This window comes from Mustela lutreola, chromosome 7 (assembly GCF_030435805.1).
Source record: "Mustela lutreola isolate mMusLut2 chromosome 7, mMusLut2.pri, whole genome shotgun sequence".
Lineage (NCBI taxonomy): Eukaryota > Metazoa > Chordata > Mammalia > Carnivora > Mustelidae > Mustela > Mustela lutreola.
This window is the reverse complement of record NC_081296.1, coordinates 115,310,277-115,328,770: the sequence shown is the minus strand read 5'-3', so window position 1 is coordinate 115,328,770 and position 18,494 is coordinate 115,310,277. Positions and strand designations below refer to the sequence as shown.

At 41.4% G+C, this 18,494-nt stretch overlaps 1 protein-coding gene across 1 annotated transcript in view; it reads right to left on the bottom strand.

Annotated features, from left to right (window-relative positions):
• Positions 1–18,494, bottom strand: part of SYT16 (synaptotagmin 16) — a 109,889-nt gene that overhangs the window by 15,261 nt on the left and 76,134 nt on the right. The window contains exons 4-5 of the mRNA XM_059182265.1: positions 13,253–13,693; positions 9,798–9,987 (exon numbers count right to left, since the gene is read on the bottom strand). Coding sequence (XP_059038248.1) covers positions 9,798–9,987; positions 13,253–13,693 — 631 coding nt within the window. The remainder of the gene's footprint in view (positions 1–9,797; positions 9,988–13,252; positions 13,694–18,494) is intronic.

The window sequence follows — 18,494 nt, the reverse complement described above, 5'->3', positions numbered from 1 at the left end:
GTTTTAAATCTTTGGAATTGATAATACTTGCTACAAAACAATACCAAGCAATATGCTATCTTCTGATGATGGTTCAGAATGTCCCTCAGTAGCTCTAGTAACTCAAAACCATCATCAAGATGTTGAATGGGTCATAATTCCTAGATAGTCCTTGATGACACTCTTCTGACTCAGCTGTGTCAGCTGCTTTCCCAGTCACTGTCTCCTTCTCCATAAAAGAAGATGGCATGTGTACCAGAAAAAAATTATAATAGCACACAATCCTCAATTTATCATGGCATAGAAGTATGTCATTTGAAACTCAGCAGTCATTTTTCCAAGGAAACAGCACAATGCCATAGTGGTTACTTACAGAGGTCATACAAAATACTGCCCATTGCAGCATGATGTACTACCAATAGTATTACAGACGCTGCTTGGGGCGGGAGTGGAGCATCATGATTTTCTGGGCAAGGGAAAGGAATTCAGTCTTTTAACCTCCCTTCCCTTTTAATTTATTAAAAATTACAAGATATTTAGTGCAGTGCATAAACAATGAATTCTGGAACACTGAAAACATTTTTTAAAAATTACAAGAGATTTTAAACATACATAAAGAGAATAGAGACCATTATGACTCCTATCCTAATACCCACCACACAGACTTGTGATATTTAGCATTTATCATATTTAGTATAGACCTTTTGTTTTTTATTTGATTTTTTAGAAAATAAAATATTATAATTGAAGTATCAATGTATCCTTCCTTGATTCTATTTGATTTCTTCTCTCACTAAAGGTAATGACTGGCCTGAATTTGGAGTTCCTCATTTTCATTATAAAAGTAGACATAAATAAAGCTATCCAACGTATACTTAACAGAATTTTGCACACTTAAGAGTGTTTACCATTTTACTGTAGGTATTCCTAAAACTTGTCTTTGTTCATTGAGCATTAAATTTTTTATATCACCTATTTGATAGATACACCTGTGGTTCATTTATTTTAACTGCTATATACTGTTCTAAACCACAATCCACTTGTCCATTCTCTACATTAATGGATATTTATTTATAATAACCAAGAATGGAAAAGATATTACTGAACACTTTCCTATATTTTATACTAAAATATACTTTATACTAAAATATATCAAAATCTGAGAATTTCTCCAGCATATATTCAGGAGTGGATTGCTGGATATTTATAAATTCTACATATAATATCTTTGTTATATTTATTGCTAGTATCTTCTGTTCTTATCCTTTTATTTTACAGTGACTTTTATAGTATAACTGCCTTAAATTCTTGTGGAATCTGATTTATAAATGTTTTCCTTTTCAGTTGGTGCATTAAAACAATAATTTTATTTAAAGGTTTTATTTATTTATTTGAGAGAGAGTGGCCACGTGCACAGGAGCAGGGGAGAGGCAGGAGGAGAGGGAGAAGCTGAGGACCCGCTGAGCAGAGAGCTGGACATAGGGCTCTGGGGCTACATTCCAGGAATCTGACCTGAGCTGAAGGCAGCTGCTTAAATGAGTGAGCCACCCAGGCATTGGGCTCTCTGCTCGGTAGGGAGCCTGCTTCCCCTCTCTCCCTGCCTGCCTCTCTGCCTACTTGTGATCCCTGTCTGTCAAATAAATAAATAAAATAAATAAAATCTTTTAAAAAAATAAGAAAAAGTGTATTCAGTTTTACTAGTTTCACTTGGGGAGGGGACAGAGAGAGGCAAAAGGTAAGCTTGGGAAAAAACTGGCCAGTGTGCAAGGAAAACAGAAAGAAAAAAAAAGGAATACTGAAATTCAGACCTTTCTGTGGTTGGGAAAGCTAACTGCTTCCAGACCTCCGAACAGTGAGAAATGGACTTTAAAAGAATTTAAACAACAGAAGCCCAACAAACCTCAGGTGAATAAGGGGATAGTGAATCAGGTCAAATGTCACACCAAGGATATAGGTTTCATACCAGATTTGAGTTGACTGGGTCTCGTTACTGAGTTCTAAATAACGGAATCTGAGAAATGAAAATAATCACCTTCAATCATGATTATATTTAAGTACTCCCATCCTAGCCATAAATCCCCTATGCCCTCCCTTCCCCTTCCATGACAACCAAGCAGGTCACATTTTGAATATGATCACATTGTCTCATTAAATGGAAAGAGTCTGTATGCCTTCATCCCAGCAGAGAGGAGTCACTTGACTCACCATAGACAGTGCTGCAAGGGAGAAATAAACCTTTGCTATTTCCAGCTGCCCACAATTGCTGGGCTTCTTTGTTATTGCATTTTAGCCTAACCTATACTAAAGCACCTTTTATTATCCATCTGCTGAGTTCTCTTTATCAATAATGGACAGACAGTGCATTCTCTCAGAGGTTTCTTTTGCACCTGTTGAGATAACCAAAATGGTTTCTCATAAGTCAGTTAATACGGTGAGCTACAGGTGCTGACTTTCCTAAGGTTAAATCCTTACATGCCTGGCCTAACCTCACTTCTTTGGTAATTAGTATTTTTTTTTTCTTATACATTATGGGACTAGGTGGACCAACATAACCTACAGTGTGGGTGGGAGGATATGGGGAGGGGAGACAGGGAGAGATAGGGAGCAAGAGAATAACATTATATATACCTTTCGAACAGCAGTTTTAGTCCTTTTACATTTATTATGATCACTAATATTTATTTATTTATTTTGTTTGGTTTGTGCTTTCTATCCTGCATTCTCTGTGCCTTTAAATATCATTTCCTGGTTTCTATTGATTCACTGAATTTACTTCATTCTAATTTATTACCTCTACTGGTTTGAAAGCTAGATGAAAATTTTTACATGTGCCTTGATTTAATGTCTAAAATTAATCAATACCTCTACTCTCCTCTTAACTAACATAAATTCTTTGATTTCCATCTCCTCTTCTCATCCTTCATGTTATTTTCCTTGTTGTTATACTCCTAATATATCAGTCATTTTTCTTACTGCTGCTGTCCTGTTTCTGACAGTCTCTACATGCTATATTTACTTACCTGTTCACCAGATTTTTTGTTCATTAGTCCTTTCTGAACTTCACTATTTCCTTCTAAATCCAGTTTCTTTCTTCCTGAAATATATCAACTAGTCATTCTTTCAGTGACAAACCCTTTCAAACTTTGTGGAAAACATCTGTATTTTTCCTTCACTCAAACAGACCACTAAAAGTTGAGAGTATTTTCCTCTCGAGACTTCAGTAATACTGTCCCCTTGTCCTCTGGCTTCTGTCATTGTTGTTGAGAAGGCTGTTCTTAGTCTTACTGCCATTCTTCTACAGGTAACTTGGTTTGACAACAACAACAATAACAAAAACAATCACTGACCTACCAAACAGCTTGATTGAGATATAATTCACATACCATGGTAATCGTATTTCCTCCCTTGTTGCTTTTCTGTCTAGATTTTCTGACTAGCTTTAATATTGTTGTGGGAATTAAGTGAGTTAATGGAAGTATAGGATTATCACCTATGCACTCAGTAAACTAGTGCCACCTATAAATCTTTATTTGGACTGGCATAATTCTGAGCACACTGTGGATACTAATAAACTATATTTAGCAGAAAGCTAGATCTGGATTTTGAAAGGTGGTAGCCCCAGATCTGCTCATTTTCATTTAGTCTTTTTTCCCCTGCACTCCGTTTGTACAGCTCACCCCCTGCAACCCACCCGTTCTTCACACTCGACATGAGGCAGCTTGATAAGGTTTTGTTTTGTTTTGTTTTGCTTTGCTTTGCTCTAGTGTCTGCTATTGTGAGTGCCTAACAAGGTTAATATGCTGCTGCTGTAAGTATTATCATTTGGGATGTAATTATCACATGTGGCTAATCATGCACATGCTGAGAGGCCGGGAACTTGTTGTTTTTAACTAGAGGGGACATCTTAATGATAGTTTTTGACAAGAACCATTATATGTGTGTGTATATACACACACACATATACACAATGCAGTGACACACTGTAGAAGGAGACGTAGTGAAAATAAAGATGGAGAAAGAGAATCTCCCAATGGAATAGCTAATATATTTTTTAACTTAGCACTTGTACCGGTAACATTAGTTTGTTAACCTCACTTAATAAGGAGGGAAATGAAATTCAGAGAGGTTAAATCAAATGTCGAGGCCATGCAGTAACTGGGTGGCAGGCAGAACAGAGCTGCTAAATTGTTAGTGAATTGCTTTCCCATGAAGCCAAATTCAAAGGATAATCAAATGTTTCTAATTCTCCATGGAAACTTTTTCAAAAGCATTTGTAAATGCATATTGGGATTTCATATGTCTACGAGATGCTATAAACTGGTTTTTCACCTGGACCATCCACCCTGTAGAGATGTGGAGACTATACCTTGCCATCAGGTTGTAGACTAGCCTATACCACCTTAAAAGCAATTGTGAAAATATTTTTGAACACTGACCACACATACTAAATGAGGTATTACCTTGAAAATGATGGCATGATTCTTGGCACACTGATATGTGCCTGGGGCTAAGATTAGTTCATGTTGTTACTTCATTTACAGGTAATGGGTCAGTTTCAGTAATTTTCAAATAACCTATTTTCTCATCCCTAGGCCACCTATTATTTGAAATAGAAATCCATAACAACCTATAACATGGGCATTTTCCAAAAAGAAAGAAGAAAAAGATATAGACAGACATAAATCTAGATAAAAATCTATCTGTATCTACATCTACGTCTATCCATCCATCCACCTGTGCATCCATCCACTGGATGAACAGAGAAAAGTTTAAAGTTGGAAATCAGAAAGTGCCTAATTACATACTTTCTCTTGGGATGGGTGTGGTTTACAGAGGGTGCTATAGAAGATGCACTCAGGTTCAGTGGCTTGGTACTCTATCCTGTCCAAGGTTGAGTCAGGGAAATAAGTTTGGACCTTGAGATAACCAAAAACAATGTAATTCTAATCACAGAAGCTGAGGTTCATGTTTTATGTTTACTCACCTGATACAGTGGAACTATTCTAGACTAGACTAGGTTTTTTTTTTTTTTTAATTAACATATAATGTATTATTTGTTTCAGTAGACCAGACTAGCTTTTTTGCCTGTCAGGGACCACCTCCGGCCAGGAAAGTCCCCGCCATTACAAGATGGCGCTTGGCTCACTGCCAGCAAAATTTGCTGCAAGTAAACAACGAACTTTCTGGTGAAGCCCGCCTAAAGGAGGACATAGTCATTGGCTGTTTCAAATTTAATCAGCATAGTAACAGGATTCTCATTGGCTCTCCCCATTGCTTGGCCCCTTATTGGTCACCCTGCCGCATATAAGCTAAGAAAGTTGACGAAATAAACAGAATGAAGCATTAACACCATACCAGGCTGATTGTCGTTCTTGCGGGCCGAGGGCAACATTTGCCCAATATTGTAGAAGTAGAATTTTCAAATATACTGAAAAATTGAAGTAATTGCACAATGGATACCCAAATACTCACTGCCTAGATTCTTCATTTGTTATATTTTGCTTTGTTTGTACTATGGGCTGAATGTGCGTATTCTCCCAAAATTTATATGTTGAAGCCATAATCCTCAGTGTGATGGCATTTGGATGTGTGACCACTGGGAGGTAATTAGGTCATGAGGGTGGATCCCTCATGAGTGAGATTAGTGCCCTTATAAGAAGAAACAAGAGAGAGATGATTTCTCTCTCTGCCATGTGAGGATTCAGCAAGAAGGTATCTGTCTGCAAAGCAGAAAGAGGGTTCTCACCAGGGACCAAGTCATCTGACTTTTGTCTTGAACTTCCCAGCCTCCAGAACTATGAGAAATATATTTCTGTGAATCCACTTAGTCTATGGTGTTTTGTCTTAGTAGCCCAAGTTCAGACCATTTTCTTTCTCACATACTTGCATATCTATCTACCCATCAATCCATCCATCATTACTCTTTACCCCTAAACATTTCTACATGCATTTAATTAAGCAGAGTTCAATATTTTATGGTTCTTTTCCATTTTAAGGTAAAATTTACACACAGTGAAATGCATAAATTCTAGTACCATTCAATAAGTTTTAACAGATAAAAACATCCATTTAACTCAAACTCGCATCAAAATGTAAAACATGTCCATCAACTCAGAATACTCTTTCATGTCCATGCTTAGTTCATCTTGACACTGAGGCCAACTCTGAGGCAACCACTCTTCTGCTTATTTTCACAACAGATGAATTTCACCTATTTCAGAACTTTCTATAAATGGAGTCATGTAATAGATACTCAGTATGTTTTTGAGATCCCATGTTAATTTCCTTTTTAGTTGTTGAATAGTACTCCACTGTATAAATATATCTGTGTTTACTCATTCATGTGGACATGAGGAGTCTTTGCAGTTTTTGCCATTATGACTAGATCTGCTCTGAACATTCTTGTGCAGGTCTTTTATTCTTCTTTTTAACATATGGGTAAATGGCTAAAAATAGAACTGTTGGATTTTCAGCACATGTTTACTTATATAAGAAACTGCCAGGCCTTTTCCCAAGTGGTTTTTCCATTCTCACCTAGAATGTACTCTCTATATCCTCCACAACACTTGGTGGAATCAGCCTTACTTGTAGCCAGTCTGGCACATGTCATGGGCTCCTACCTAAGAATGCTCTCATCAGCATCTGACCATTAGAGCAAAACCTGCATCTCACTGAGCCTTCTCCCCCAAGTATTTAACTCAGAAGTTTGAGAAAAGGGGCTTACATTTCAGTGGTTTATCTCTTCTAAGGCCCTAATAGAACAGAGGAATTTTATCTACTATCTACCCACTTTTCCTCTATCTTGCCTAGAAAGGAAAGTTTAAAATGTCCTAACAGTCATCCGGCTGGACCAAGTTGGCAAGTTCAAAGTTCTATTTTGTTTCACGATATATTTTGAGGCAAAAGATTCTCACTTCTAAATCTCAGCCTTTCTCCCAGTTTCTAGCAATATTTAGACACTTCGGTATTCTAAAGAAGAAAAGTTCCCAATATTCAGGCTCAAGATATTCTCCTTCTGGCTTCCCTAAGAACCATTCTTCAATTATCATGGCTACTCTGTAAAGCAGGATTTGTGTCCTCTCTTACAGAAGAGGGAACTATCCCTGAGCCCAGAGCCTTATGCATAGGGTTTTAGGACCCTCGCATGAGTATTCCCACACACACCTCTCCCCTTGCAGGCAGCTCCTCTTGGCAGACTCTGACCCACAATGCAGGGCTCTGGAGACATCCCCTGCCCTCCATCCACCTCATGGGGACAGTGCTTTTGGCAGTCTCCCTTAGCTACATATTACCCCAAGGTCCATTCATCCCCCAGCCTGCATCCTCTCTCCTCCCCCCTTTCTTCCAACTCTGCTCAGTTATCTCATAAAACTCTTGCTCTGTTTCTTATTTTCTTCCATATGGGAACTAAAAATGTATCCTAAGTTTGCCTGATGACTGCCAAAGCAGTACTAGTGGCCTAATAAGGTTGGACATAATGAAGAACCAAGGCCATCAACATCTAAAGCCCTTGCAAGTACCAAGCGATCCCTTTTGCAATCTCCACAAAGGAACCTTCTACTTTCTCAACCTTTCCTAATTAAACTGGCTTTTCCTCAAGTACCAGAATTCTACATAAACAAAAAACTTTTGTCTTCACTACTGAGTTTCTGTTTTAATGAACAGCATCACAGCAACATTGTTTCCTATTACTTTGGTTGCAAAGATACAGCATGTCAGTTAGGGTTTAAATTAAATTGAAACAGTATGTCTACAAAAAAATCATGTAGCAAATGCCAAACTGACTTAAACTTCTGGAATAAAATCAATTTCTAAATTAGAACTTGCTTTTTTTTTTTTTTTTTTTTTCCTATTCAGTTTTAAATATTTGTTACAAGAATTTCCTCTTTGGCATGTTTTCTCCTGTATAGAAATATATAATGATACAATAGTACCATCCATAACAGCACAGCTTTCTATGTAGTATTTCTACCTAGAAAGTATATATGATTATAATTCCATTTTACGGATGAGGAAACCGAGATTCAGGAAAGTTTAATAACTCCCAGCTCATAAGTGTCAGAGCCTAAATTCACACCTTAGTTTGTCAGCCTCCAGCTGATGCTTTCTTAGCCACCATAACACCACCCAGCACACAGATTAGAGCTTCCCAGCTTGAATTGGAATAGGTCATGACTGTGTGATTCATCTCCCCATCACTCTCTACAGCTCCACCATGTTCTTCCCAAATAGTTATCCCGATCTCACCAACTTTCAGGAGGATAGGGGAAAACTGGAAAAAGCTCTAAAGGAAAAGCAGTAAATCCAGGTCTTTAATAAATCCAGAGCTATTTTAAAAAACAAAGCTGTATCTAGCAAAGCGACTAGCTATGTGATAATCAGCACCTATGATGTATGTTAAATAGCTCTCACATGACCATGAGAATCAACACAGAATACAGCTTCTGTACCTGCCCTCTTGTTATCCAGAGTGCTGGGTATTCCTCACTACCTTGCTCTAATGGTGTTAATACAGATCAACAATGAGATACCACTCATGAACAGAGACTTTGTGGGCTGCAGCACAGATAAAGACTAAGAAGAGTGAGAGCCTAGATTGGCTATAGAAGCTGCCTTTCCCCCGTCCCCAAAGTTGATGCTTTTCTACCAGCTTGGCTGCTGACCTGTGAGGCCAGAGCCCATTTCCTTGAGCCTACCATGTTGTTAGCAACTTCATCCTTATTTCAGTAAGACTGATGCCTGGGGTGGACAGGCTCACTTGCCCTCCATGCTACCCTTTCTAGTTTACCTTCTGGACTTGAAAGGCTGGAAATCAAACAACATTTTTCAGACTCTCTTGCTGCTAGATTTCCAGATAAGAATTAGGTGCCTCTGGTTGTATGTACTTGCATGAGATCCAGAAGGCAGAAGGGAGGCAGAAACCATCTTCCTGTCCCTTCTTAAGCCTTTTTTTTTTTTTTTTTTTTTTTCTGACAATCATTAAAGCCAAGCTAATTTTTGCAGCATTAGTCCAATGCTCAGTGTCTAACTTCTTGGGTCCCGATAGGGAATTGTGGCTGTTTCCAGCAGCAGCATTTTTATTCTGGCTTTCTGGACCAGGTACTGCTGCTACAGGAGGGCCTCAAGGCCCTCCTTCCAGTGGTGATCTCCAAAGTGCTAGCTCTCCGGCTAAGTCAGGCCCATATTAGCCTAGATCCTCTTCCAGCACCTCCTCTGTCAGCACCATAACCCCTAACATTTCTCATATGCTCACTGTGTGTTAGCCATTAGGCTAAATGCTTTATAGAAATATTTTATTTAACCCCCACCCCCCACAGACAAACCAATAAGGAAAGTATTATAAACGTCCCTTTGTTCCAGGTGAATCTTCTGAGATTCATAATAGAGAGCTGAATTGTACTGGATCAGAGCAAAGTTAATGGGTAAGTGGGTAGAGCTGGACTTTGGCCCCCGATGTGCTTCACTCCAAACCCTACGCTCTGACTCTTTAAAGGTATTTGCAGGCCTGGAACCTCTTAGCAGACTTTAATTGCCCATACACATCGTGCTGCTGAGGAGACAGCCCTCTTTTCCCTTTACCCATATGCAGGTAGAGGGCAGCCTATTTTGCATGGAGCTATATCCAGATATTGGAGAAGCCATCGAGCTAATGAGATAAAAGGACATTTAAGATACTCCAAGGTATTGCTTTGTAAAAACATGGCTAAGTCATACCAAGATCGTGTCTTAAAGAAAGTTAAAGAATAAAGACCAAAACCAACAAAGCCTTTGGCTTGCCTCTGGAAGGCCCAGAGCTGGGGCTACAGACACGCACTTACCAGGCGCTCTATTAACAGCGAGGTTTCGGAAATGGCTGCCTTTGATCATTTCCACAGATAATCGCCCCGTTGTGGCGTTGTAGGCCAGCCCCACCAGCAGCTCCGGGGCCCCTCCATGAGAAAGCGACTGCGTGGAGGAAGCAGTATCACTGTGAGAAAGTGCAGATGGGCTGAGCGGAGACTCTCCACTCTGGAGGGGGAGAACAACAAAGAATCCATTGGTCCACGCTGTACTGCTCTCGCACAGAAAGCCGGTATTATGTGTGCTGAAATTGTGGCCTGGTCCCAACCGCTGCCAAAGATTACTAACGGCGCACTTGGTGTGAATGATAATGGGCCTGGGGAGTGCGGCCATGGGTGAGGTGCCCTGCATTATTCGCTGACACACTTGCCTCGAGAGCTGTCTCCATTCAACATTTCCTCTCTAAAGACAAAATGGACAAAGATATTATTACTCGTGTAAATCAAACCCTCTCATACAGGAAGAGCTCATATTACATTTAATAAAGACCCAAGTTCCCTCCTGTGTCATTTGTGCTTGAGTGTTTCTGCGGAACCCATCCACTCTAGGCATGAGTTTTGTTTCTGTTCTCTGCAGCTTCTTGATAAATGCAGCAACACAGGAGGCACTCTGTCTTCGCTAGAAGAGAAACGACTGTGACCACCTACCACCACACAGAATATCTGGGCCCTAGTTCTGCTTCCTAGGGTTGTCAGGAATATGCCAGATGCTACATCCCTCCTCCCCCCCCCCCCGCCGAGGAAATGAATTATATTGAAAACGAACACTTTTACGAGTATTTGGTAAAAATAAAATAAAATAAAAAATAAATCCATGCATGGACTGTGGATCTCAGAGACCTTGCAGGCACCAGGTGAGCCTAGGAAGAGAGTCAACGCTTTCTGTCCTGTTTATTCCCACAGACTTGCTTCTCCAAAGTGCCCACCTTTCTACACCAGACACACTGGGAGGAGGAGAGCAAAGTAAGTCAGGAGGTTGATTCTCACTCAAGAAGCACAGTGGGCATTGGCCCTGTGGGCACAAGACAACCAGACTCCCAAAACCACCACCTCCTCCACCAGAAACAAGTGTATCAGACTTAGCTCAAACTGTTGCCTCAACATCTGAAATCACTTCCTAAAGCTTGTTATCAAAAACCCCACAAAGGGACGTCTGGGTGGCTTAGTTGGTGAAGCACCTGCCTCCAGCTCTGGTCACGATCCCAGGGTCCTGGGATCAAGCCCCATGTCCGTCTCCCTGCTTAGCAGGAACCTGCTTCTCCTCCAGCCTGCCACTCCTCTCTGCTTATGCTCTCTTTTTTTCTCTCTAAAAAATAAAATCTTTTTTAAAAAAACCCACAAAAAACCACACTAAAAGGAATTAAATATTCTTCATATCTGTAGGAGAAAATGCTTCTTACCCAGCCAGGTAGAGCCCTGGGCCTTCAAGAATAGGTAAAGTATAGGGAGAGCTGATATGGATAGGTGCCATATAGGCCCTACCACTTAGGTGATGACCGCCCAGTAGTGACATATTTGCTTGGTTTGGGGTAAGGATCAGCCTTTCCCTCTGTTTCTGAGAAGCATCTACCAAGGCACCTATCACTGCAGAGCTTGCCTCCCACATTATATTTTGAATCCCTATAAATCACTCTGTTCAGTGCAAAGCCCAATGTCTAGCATGTAATCATGATCAACAGATAACTGATGAAGAATTTTTACCTTCGAAGTTCTTTCACACTGGTTCATCTCCTGCCTCAACTCCATGTCTCCAGGACAGGGCCTGGCATGGAGAAATGGGGGTGTGATCCTACCTACTCCCATACCTTAATAGTGCAGTGTTCCTTCTGACATCCTCTGGCTTCTATTTTTCATGATTTCAGGTCTACTTTACTCAGAGCTTAAGAAAATAGAGGGATTGAAGCAGAAATGAGACATGATCTGGCTTGTGTTTTTGTTTTGAGCTTTTTAAAGATTTTATTTATTTACTTTGAAGAGAGGTAGAGAGCACAAACGGAAGAGGGGCAGAGGGGAAGAGAGAATCCTATGCAGACTCTGCATCAAACTCAAAGCCAACATAGGGCTCCATCCCAGGACCCTGAGATCATGACCTGATCCAAAATCAAGAGTCAGACACTTAATGGACTGAGTCACCCAGGTGCCCCTAAAAGGTTCATATGGGTCCCTGGGTTGGGAGTAGTTTATAAGGGGCAAAGGCAAAAGCAGGAAGACCAGTAGGAGGCTATTTCAGTAATCCAGTAGAGTTAGGTTCTGGTTCAACTTTGAAGATAGAGCCAATAGGATTTCAGGTTGACCTAAACAACTAAAAGGATGAAATTGCCTTTAGCTAAGTTGGGAATGCTGCAGGTAGAATAGATTTAGGGAGGCAAGTCTGGAGATATTAATGTTGAGATATCTATTTAAAATAAGTGGCTGGATCTCCCATAACTACATTCCATAACTACTTCCTGGCTCCTTTCCTTTCCTGAGACAGGACAAGCTCCTTCCTACTTCTCGATGCCTGCATGTGCCAATTCTCTCCTCCTGGAATCCTTGCTTATCCATATGCCACAGTCTTGATCCCTTGATTCATGGAGTTCTGTGTTTTATTACCACTTTAGAGACACATTCTCTGACCCTTCTAAACCAACAGCAGCCTCTATTCCTCTCTCTCCCCTTGCAAACCCTGGTTTGCTCTCACGACCCTTTCTCCACCAGGCTGTTCGCTCGTGAGGGCAGAGGTGTATCACCCTTTTTGTTCTTTCCTACATGCCCTCTTCCTGCACAGTACATGACATAACAGGCCATAAACATGTTTGAATGGATGACTGATTGGCCCAGTAGCCCAAGACAGCCACCTGATCTTTTCACATGGTTTTTAAAAAGGAGGCCCTCCTACTGAATGACATTTAACCCCCAGCAATAGTGAGTTGTCCATCTTGGAGACATACAAGCTGTGCTCTCCTTCCTCAAAACCCCAGCAGGGATGCAGAGGATAAGGCACGTGGAAGGAGCTCGGTCATATAAACGGAAGGTCTGCGGAGTGGCTGGAGATCAGGGCTGCAGCGATAGCCTACTCAGACACACAGGATAAGGAGCTCCCCTTGGAAGTCCCATCTCTGAGGTTCATCATAATGCATAGTAAATGTGGGGCAAGAGGGAGGGAGTCAGACCACAGGTCACTTAATCAGCAGGCTAAACTCTCCCCCCACCCTTTCTGTCATTTCCAGAAATGGACTGGGAATACATCCATCGGCTTACAGGGAAGATGGGCATGAAGGAAAAAACCACTGTACCATGAAGTGCAAATCATGGCTTATAAAGATGAGGAGAGCCAAATGGAAAATTAAATTAAGGTGTTTGAATTCACAGGCTGAATGTACTAAATCAAGGGCTGACAATTCCAGATCCTTGAACATACCCGCATCATTAGCAGCACCATTTAACATACTCACACTGATATTACTTCTTGGCTCCAGAACCAGAGTCACTTTCATTTCCCCTTCTGGGTGCAGGTGGCTGAGATGGAATAGCTTCTCTCCCATCATTCTCTCACGGGTCATCTTGCGGGCAGCATACAGACGGAAGCGGATAGCGCAGGCAGCCACATCTCTGGGCTCCAGTTTGGTGAAGGTGACCTTCTCCTTGAAGACAGGGTTGGGGCCTCTCTGTATGCTTGTCCTGCCCCTCTGCTTCTTACTGGGCAGCAGCACTACGTGAACTTGCCAGGAGTTGACACCACTTCGGTCCTTGTCAGGGAGACCCTGTGCTCTCACAATGGTCACTGTGAACTTCTGGCTGGAAGCTCTATATTCAAAGATGACATCCAGGTCACCACATTTTGAGATGGGCTCCAAGACCCCCATTGGCACCTGAAAATTGGCCCCATCCTGTTCCTGTTGCAGATAGAGGAAGAGATTAGGAATGGAAATGGTAATGCCCAAATACCCTTTGGTGAGGTGGTGCCCCGCTATGCTCCTTCAGAACCCTCTAGTTTTTGACCACCACCACATATCCCTGTACATCAGAAGGGTCTGTTTACTGGTCTATGTCTCCCTTGCACTGCAAATTTTTTAGGGGCACAGCTTCTGGCATATGGTGAGCCTTCATGAATGTTTCTGGAATGAAGGAAGAAAGCTTTTATAATTTACAAAGTGTTTTCATATACACTGACTCTCCAAAAGTACAACTGACCACTATCATTGAAACTGAGATACTAAGTCTAAAATTAGTCAACTATGCAACTGCCAAGAAATAACTTTTTCTGGAGTCCCCAGGAGAAATGGTTAAGTCTGGGCCTGTGCCCCAAGGACCAGGACTTCATGCAGGTAAGAATCCTAATGCAGCTCATAGACAGGTGATCCTTCAGTAGATTTTCAAGCTACATGGGAGAAAATGTTTAGGGTAGAACTTCTCAAACGTTCATGTGGACTTGCGTCACTCAGAGTTTCTGATTCTGTAGGACTGGGGTGAGGCCTAAGACTATTATTCATTTCTCAGGTCATGAGGGTGTCACAGCTGGCCTCAAACCACACTTTGAGTACCAAGGTTTTAGGAGGACACTTGTAGCATTCACTTAGCAAAAAGCAACACTGGATGCAGAAACAGAACCCATGGGCTGAAATCATAACTCTACCGTGCACTATCTTCTTGGTTCTGGCCAAATAGGCTACTCTGTCTGTGCCCTAGCTGCAAACTGAGCATTAAAAAACGCCTACATGATGGAGTGCAGCGGTGAGGTTTTATGAGATATGGAAAAAGACCTGGTGCAGACCAGACTCTATCAATGTCTATCCCATCCATGGACTGATGCTACCTGTTTTCAAACATGGGCCCCTCATTATAAAATAGCACCCTTAGACAACAATTCACCCATAGCCACTCAGATCTGATGACCACACTTTAACAGCTGAGATAACCTGCATTACAAGAGTGGAGCACGCTCCGACGAACTATAAAGAATGCCAACATAATTTGATTTTTTTCTATGAAGGTATGATACTTCCTCATAACAAAACTATAACCTGATTCTTGTTGAAAATCGGAATCCATTCTCATTTATGTAACTGAACACCAGACTTTGCTGATTTAAAGACTACTTTATTGTTTTTAAAGGAGGTTGCCTGCTTAAAAAAAAAAAAAAAGATTTAATTAATTTATGTATTTGTCAGAGAGAAAGAGAGAACGCACAAGCAGGCAGAGTGACAGGCAGAGGCAGCAAGAGAAGCAGGCTCCCCGCCGAGCAAGGAGCCCGATGTGGGACTCAATCCTAAAACCCAGGGATCATGACCCAAGCTGAAGGCAGCAGCTTAACCAACAGAGCCACCCAGGCACCCCTAAAGACTAACTTTAAAATATATAATAAAGTGCCTCAAAAATGCGCATTCATCAACAAGACTTTCCCTGCAGAGCTGAGGTGAAAGTGCACGGTTCTCTGGAGCGAGACATCCTCGGGGACCCCACGTCTACCACTTCCTCCCCCGTGGCACTGAACGAATTATCTAATTCTTTCCCCTCTCCGTTTTCTTCAACAGTAAAATGGGGATGAAAACTACTTAAAGGGTTGTTGTGAAAAATGAAAGGACTTGACACACAGGAGACATGGAATAAATGCCTTCTCTTTTTAAAATTCACATTAGTCTACCAAGAAAATTTAGGCTTCTTGCAAAATAGGGGAAGCTCCTTATATTCTTTCCTCAGCATGCATTCATGAGAGAGTGTTTCTATTCAGAGGTACTTAGTTTCAAGTGATAAAAGTGGTTGCTATAGAGACTTCTGAATACAACTGACTAGTGTAGATATAATATTAGAAGCAAGTCTCCAAGGAGTTAGGTTAGCTCAGAAATCAAGTCACAGTCTTCTGTTAAAACTCCCCTCTATTTTAGCCTCCTCTTGATCATCACTATATGCTTGCTGGATCAGAAGTAATGATGGCCAACATCCACGAAGCCCTCTCTTGTGCCAGGTACCATACTAAATAAACCCTTTATAGACCGCAAAAGCCCACTGTTATTCACTTTAGACCTTCTTAGCCTCATCTTTTATTACGTCTCCCTCTACAGGCACAGGCTGTTGGGCTCTAAGTAGCTTTGGCCTGATAACAGCCCATGGAGGTCTCAACTGCCCGCTCTCAACTCTCACCACAGGCCTCTCTGTTGATGTTAAGGCTTGGAAAGTTACAGAATCCCAGTTGGCATTCACGTATATAAATTCCAGCGTGTGTGTAAGGTTACTGCCTCATGCAGTAAACTTGTCTCCCCTTGGACATCAGTTAATACAGCTTCTTGTGGCATGGTCCCACAAGATCAAGCCATGAGTCACACTTTGTGGTGGCTGACTTGATCACACATTCCCATGTAGCTGTCCCTTCTCCCCTGTCTCTCTCTCCCCTTGTCCCTCACTCTTCTTCCCAGGGAGTGTATATCCTGACACAGTAGGCTCTGGTTTTTGGGAAATCCAGCTAAGAATTATTATCTTTTAAAATATTCTCATTAACCTAATGAGGTAGGAGTTTTAATATCTTCATTTTATGGGGGAGGAAACTTAAGATTTAGAAACTCACTCCCACCAGGCCAATGCAGGATTTATCATCATTACTGCTCAAAATTCCAAACCTTATGCTGAACCATGATGTCTCCCTTCTTCTCCCCAAGCCTCTTCCCACAGCTATTTATATTTGTAGTAAACATGTGGGGTGAGGCAGGAGTAAGATGAAAGATGGAAATACATAGTACTTTGAATTTCACATCCTTTTAAGTCCCGGCTCTTAATAATAGTTAACAGTTCCCAGTTTTGTCAGCAACTTCAAGGCAAGGTAAAAATATTAAGTTCAGTGAGTCTCTCTCCACTTCTCCATCAGGCTATCTATTCAGACAAAGGCTCACTCCATCTGCAGATCTAGGGGAAGTCCTTTGGAGGTCTCTGAAACGACTCTCCTCAGAACCCTGCAGAAGACAGAGCTGTAGGCCATAGCCAGGTTCTGGACAGGGCTGATCCAAACTGTAGCACAGGGAAGCTGGGCTCTGTGGCCCCTTCCTGGGTTGATCTGAAACCCAGATTTGGGAAGGCTGGTATTTTCACAGCAATTAATTATTCCAACACATGTTACCTATCACCAGGCTCTCCTTATGCGGGTACTGTTAATACCACTAATCCATTTGACCTTCCTGCAAGGTAAAAAAAAATCTTTTCATTTTTATCCCCATTTGGCAGATTTTAATTAACTTCTCAAGGCCAACCAGTTAATCAGTAGAAAGCAGATATGAAATGTGGAACGCCTGCCTCCTGCGTGATCAAAATCACCAGCCACCCTCCCAATGTCTGCCCTGCCAAGCCCTGGGTCTGCAGGAAAAAGTCGATGGCCTTTTCCGGCAGAGAAGAGCAGTGTTCAAAAATCCATCAGCCTAAACAGTAGGCACACTGCCTGGCTGGTTTCCTTTTGAGAGGAAATAAATGATTCTTTTAGTTTCAATATCCCGATTGTTCTTTAAGATGGGAACACTTATGCCACACAGTCAAAACCCTAGTAGGTTTAAAGATTTTTCTATCAGGTTGAAAGCCTTTGTGTTTCAGTGAGATAGTGTTGATGTCATCTGTATGGCTCCACATAAACAGATCTGCGATATGTTCCCGATGCCAGATGCACAGGGGAAGACGGGGTTCTTAATACAGCCAAGAGGCAAATCAATCAATTCTTAAAAGGCAAGCTAAGCCTGCAAGGCAGGCAGTTACAGGAAGTGCCTCCAAGCTGCATCTGAGGTTCTACCGTAGGAGAACCAAATTACAGTTTTTGTCTCAAAATAGATAGGAGGTTGAATGGAGCACACAGAGATGTCTGGGTATTTTTGGAGTCTGGGAACATTTAGTGCTCTCAACACGAAGTCTTCTATGAAAGCTCCATGAGTCAGGCAGATGGGAGGTTACCTGAAGAAAGCAAGCCTAAGGGAACAGTTATCAAGGGGACAGAGTATCAAGAGGCAGGTAACAGCTTTTGTTTTGTTTTTGTGGTGAGAGAGCCAAAAAGAACATTTTTAAATGTTAAATGTTGTTGTGTGGGATTTGATAGGACTTCGTAGCAGTAAACCAACTGGGAAGCAGAATTAAAAAAAAAAAGAAAAACCCAACAACTTATAAGGTTAATAGCTTTGGGTGTCTCTGTATGCAGGGCTGCTCTTGACAAGCCACAAACCACGTACCCGAGTTACTGTTTCTTGTCCTCAGTGGTAGCAGCAACACATGGCACACACACCCCCGCCCACATGTGTCCACCTCCTTCTGCTCCCTCTACGCATCCCAGTGCATTAGCAGTAAGGTTTTGGAACATGATTTTCTGTGATTATTTTTTCTTCTCCTTGAGGAGCATTTGGAATATATGACAGCCTAGGTCCTGATAAGAGATTCTACCTGTTTATCTTCCCAGGCAGCCGGATGCTAACAAAATCCTTTCACTTTTCTCCATTCACTTTTCTCTTTCCTATTGCCCCACAAATTATATTAATATTTTATATTCTTTTACTACATATTCCATCAAAATTAATTTCAAAGTAGGCATTAGACATTATTATTTGACATCTCCTAATGTCACAGAGTCACAATAAAGAGATCTAGCTAATGAAGAATAACCAAAAATGCCTGTTAGATAACATAGTGTTTGCAAATCTTTATTACAGTGCATGGCACATTGTAATTGCTCAATAA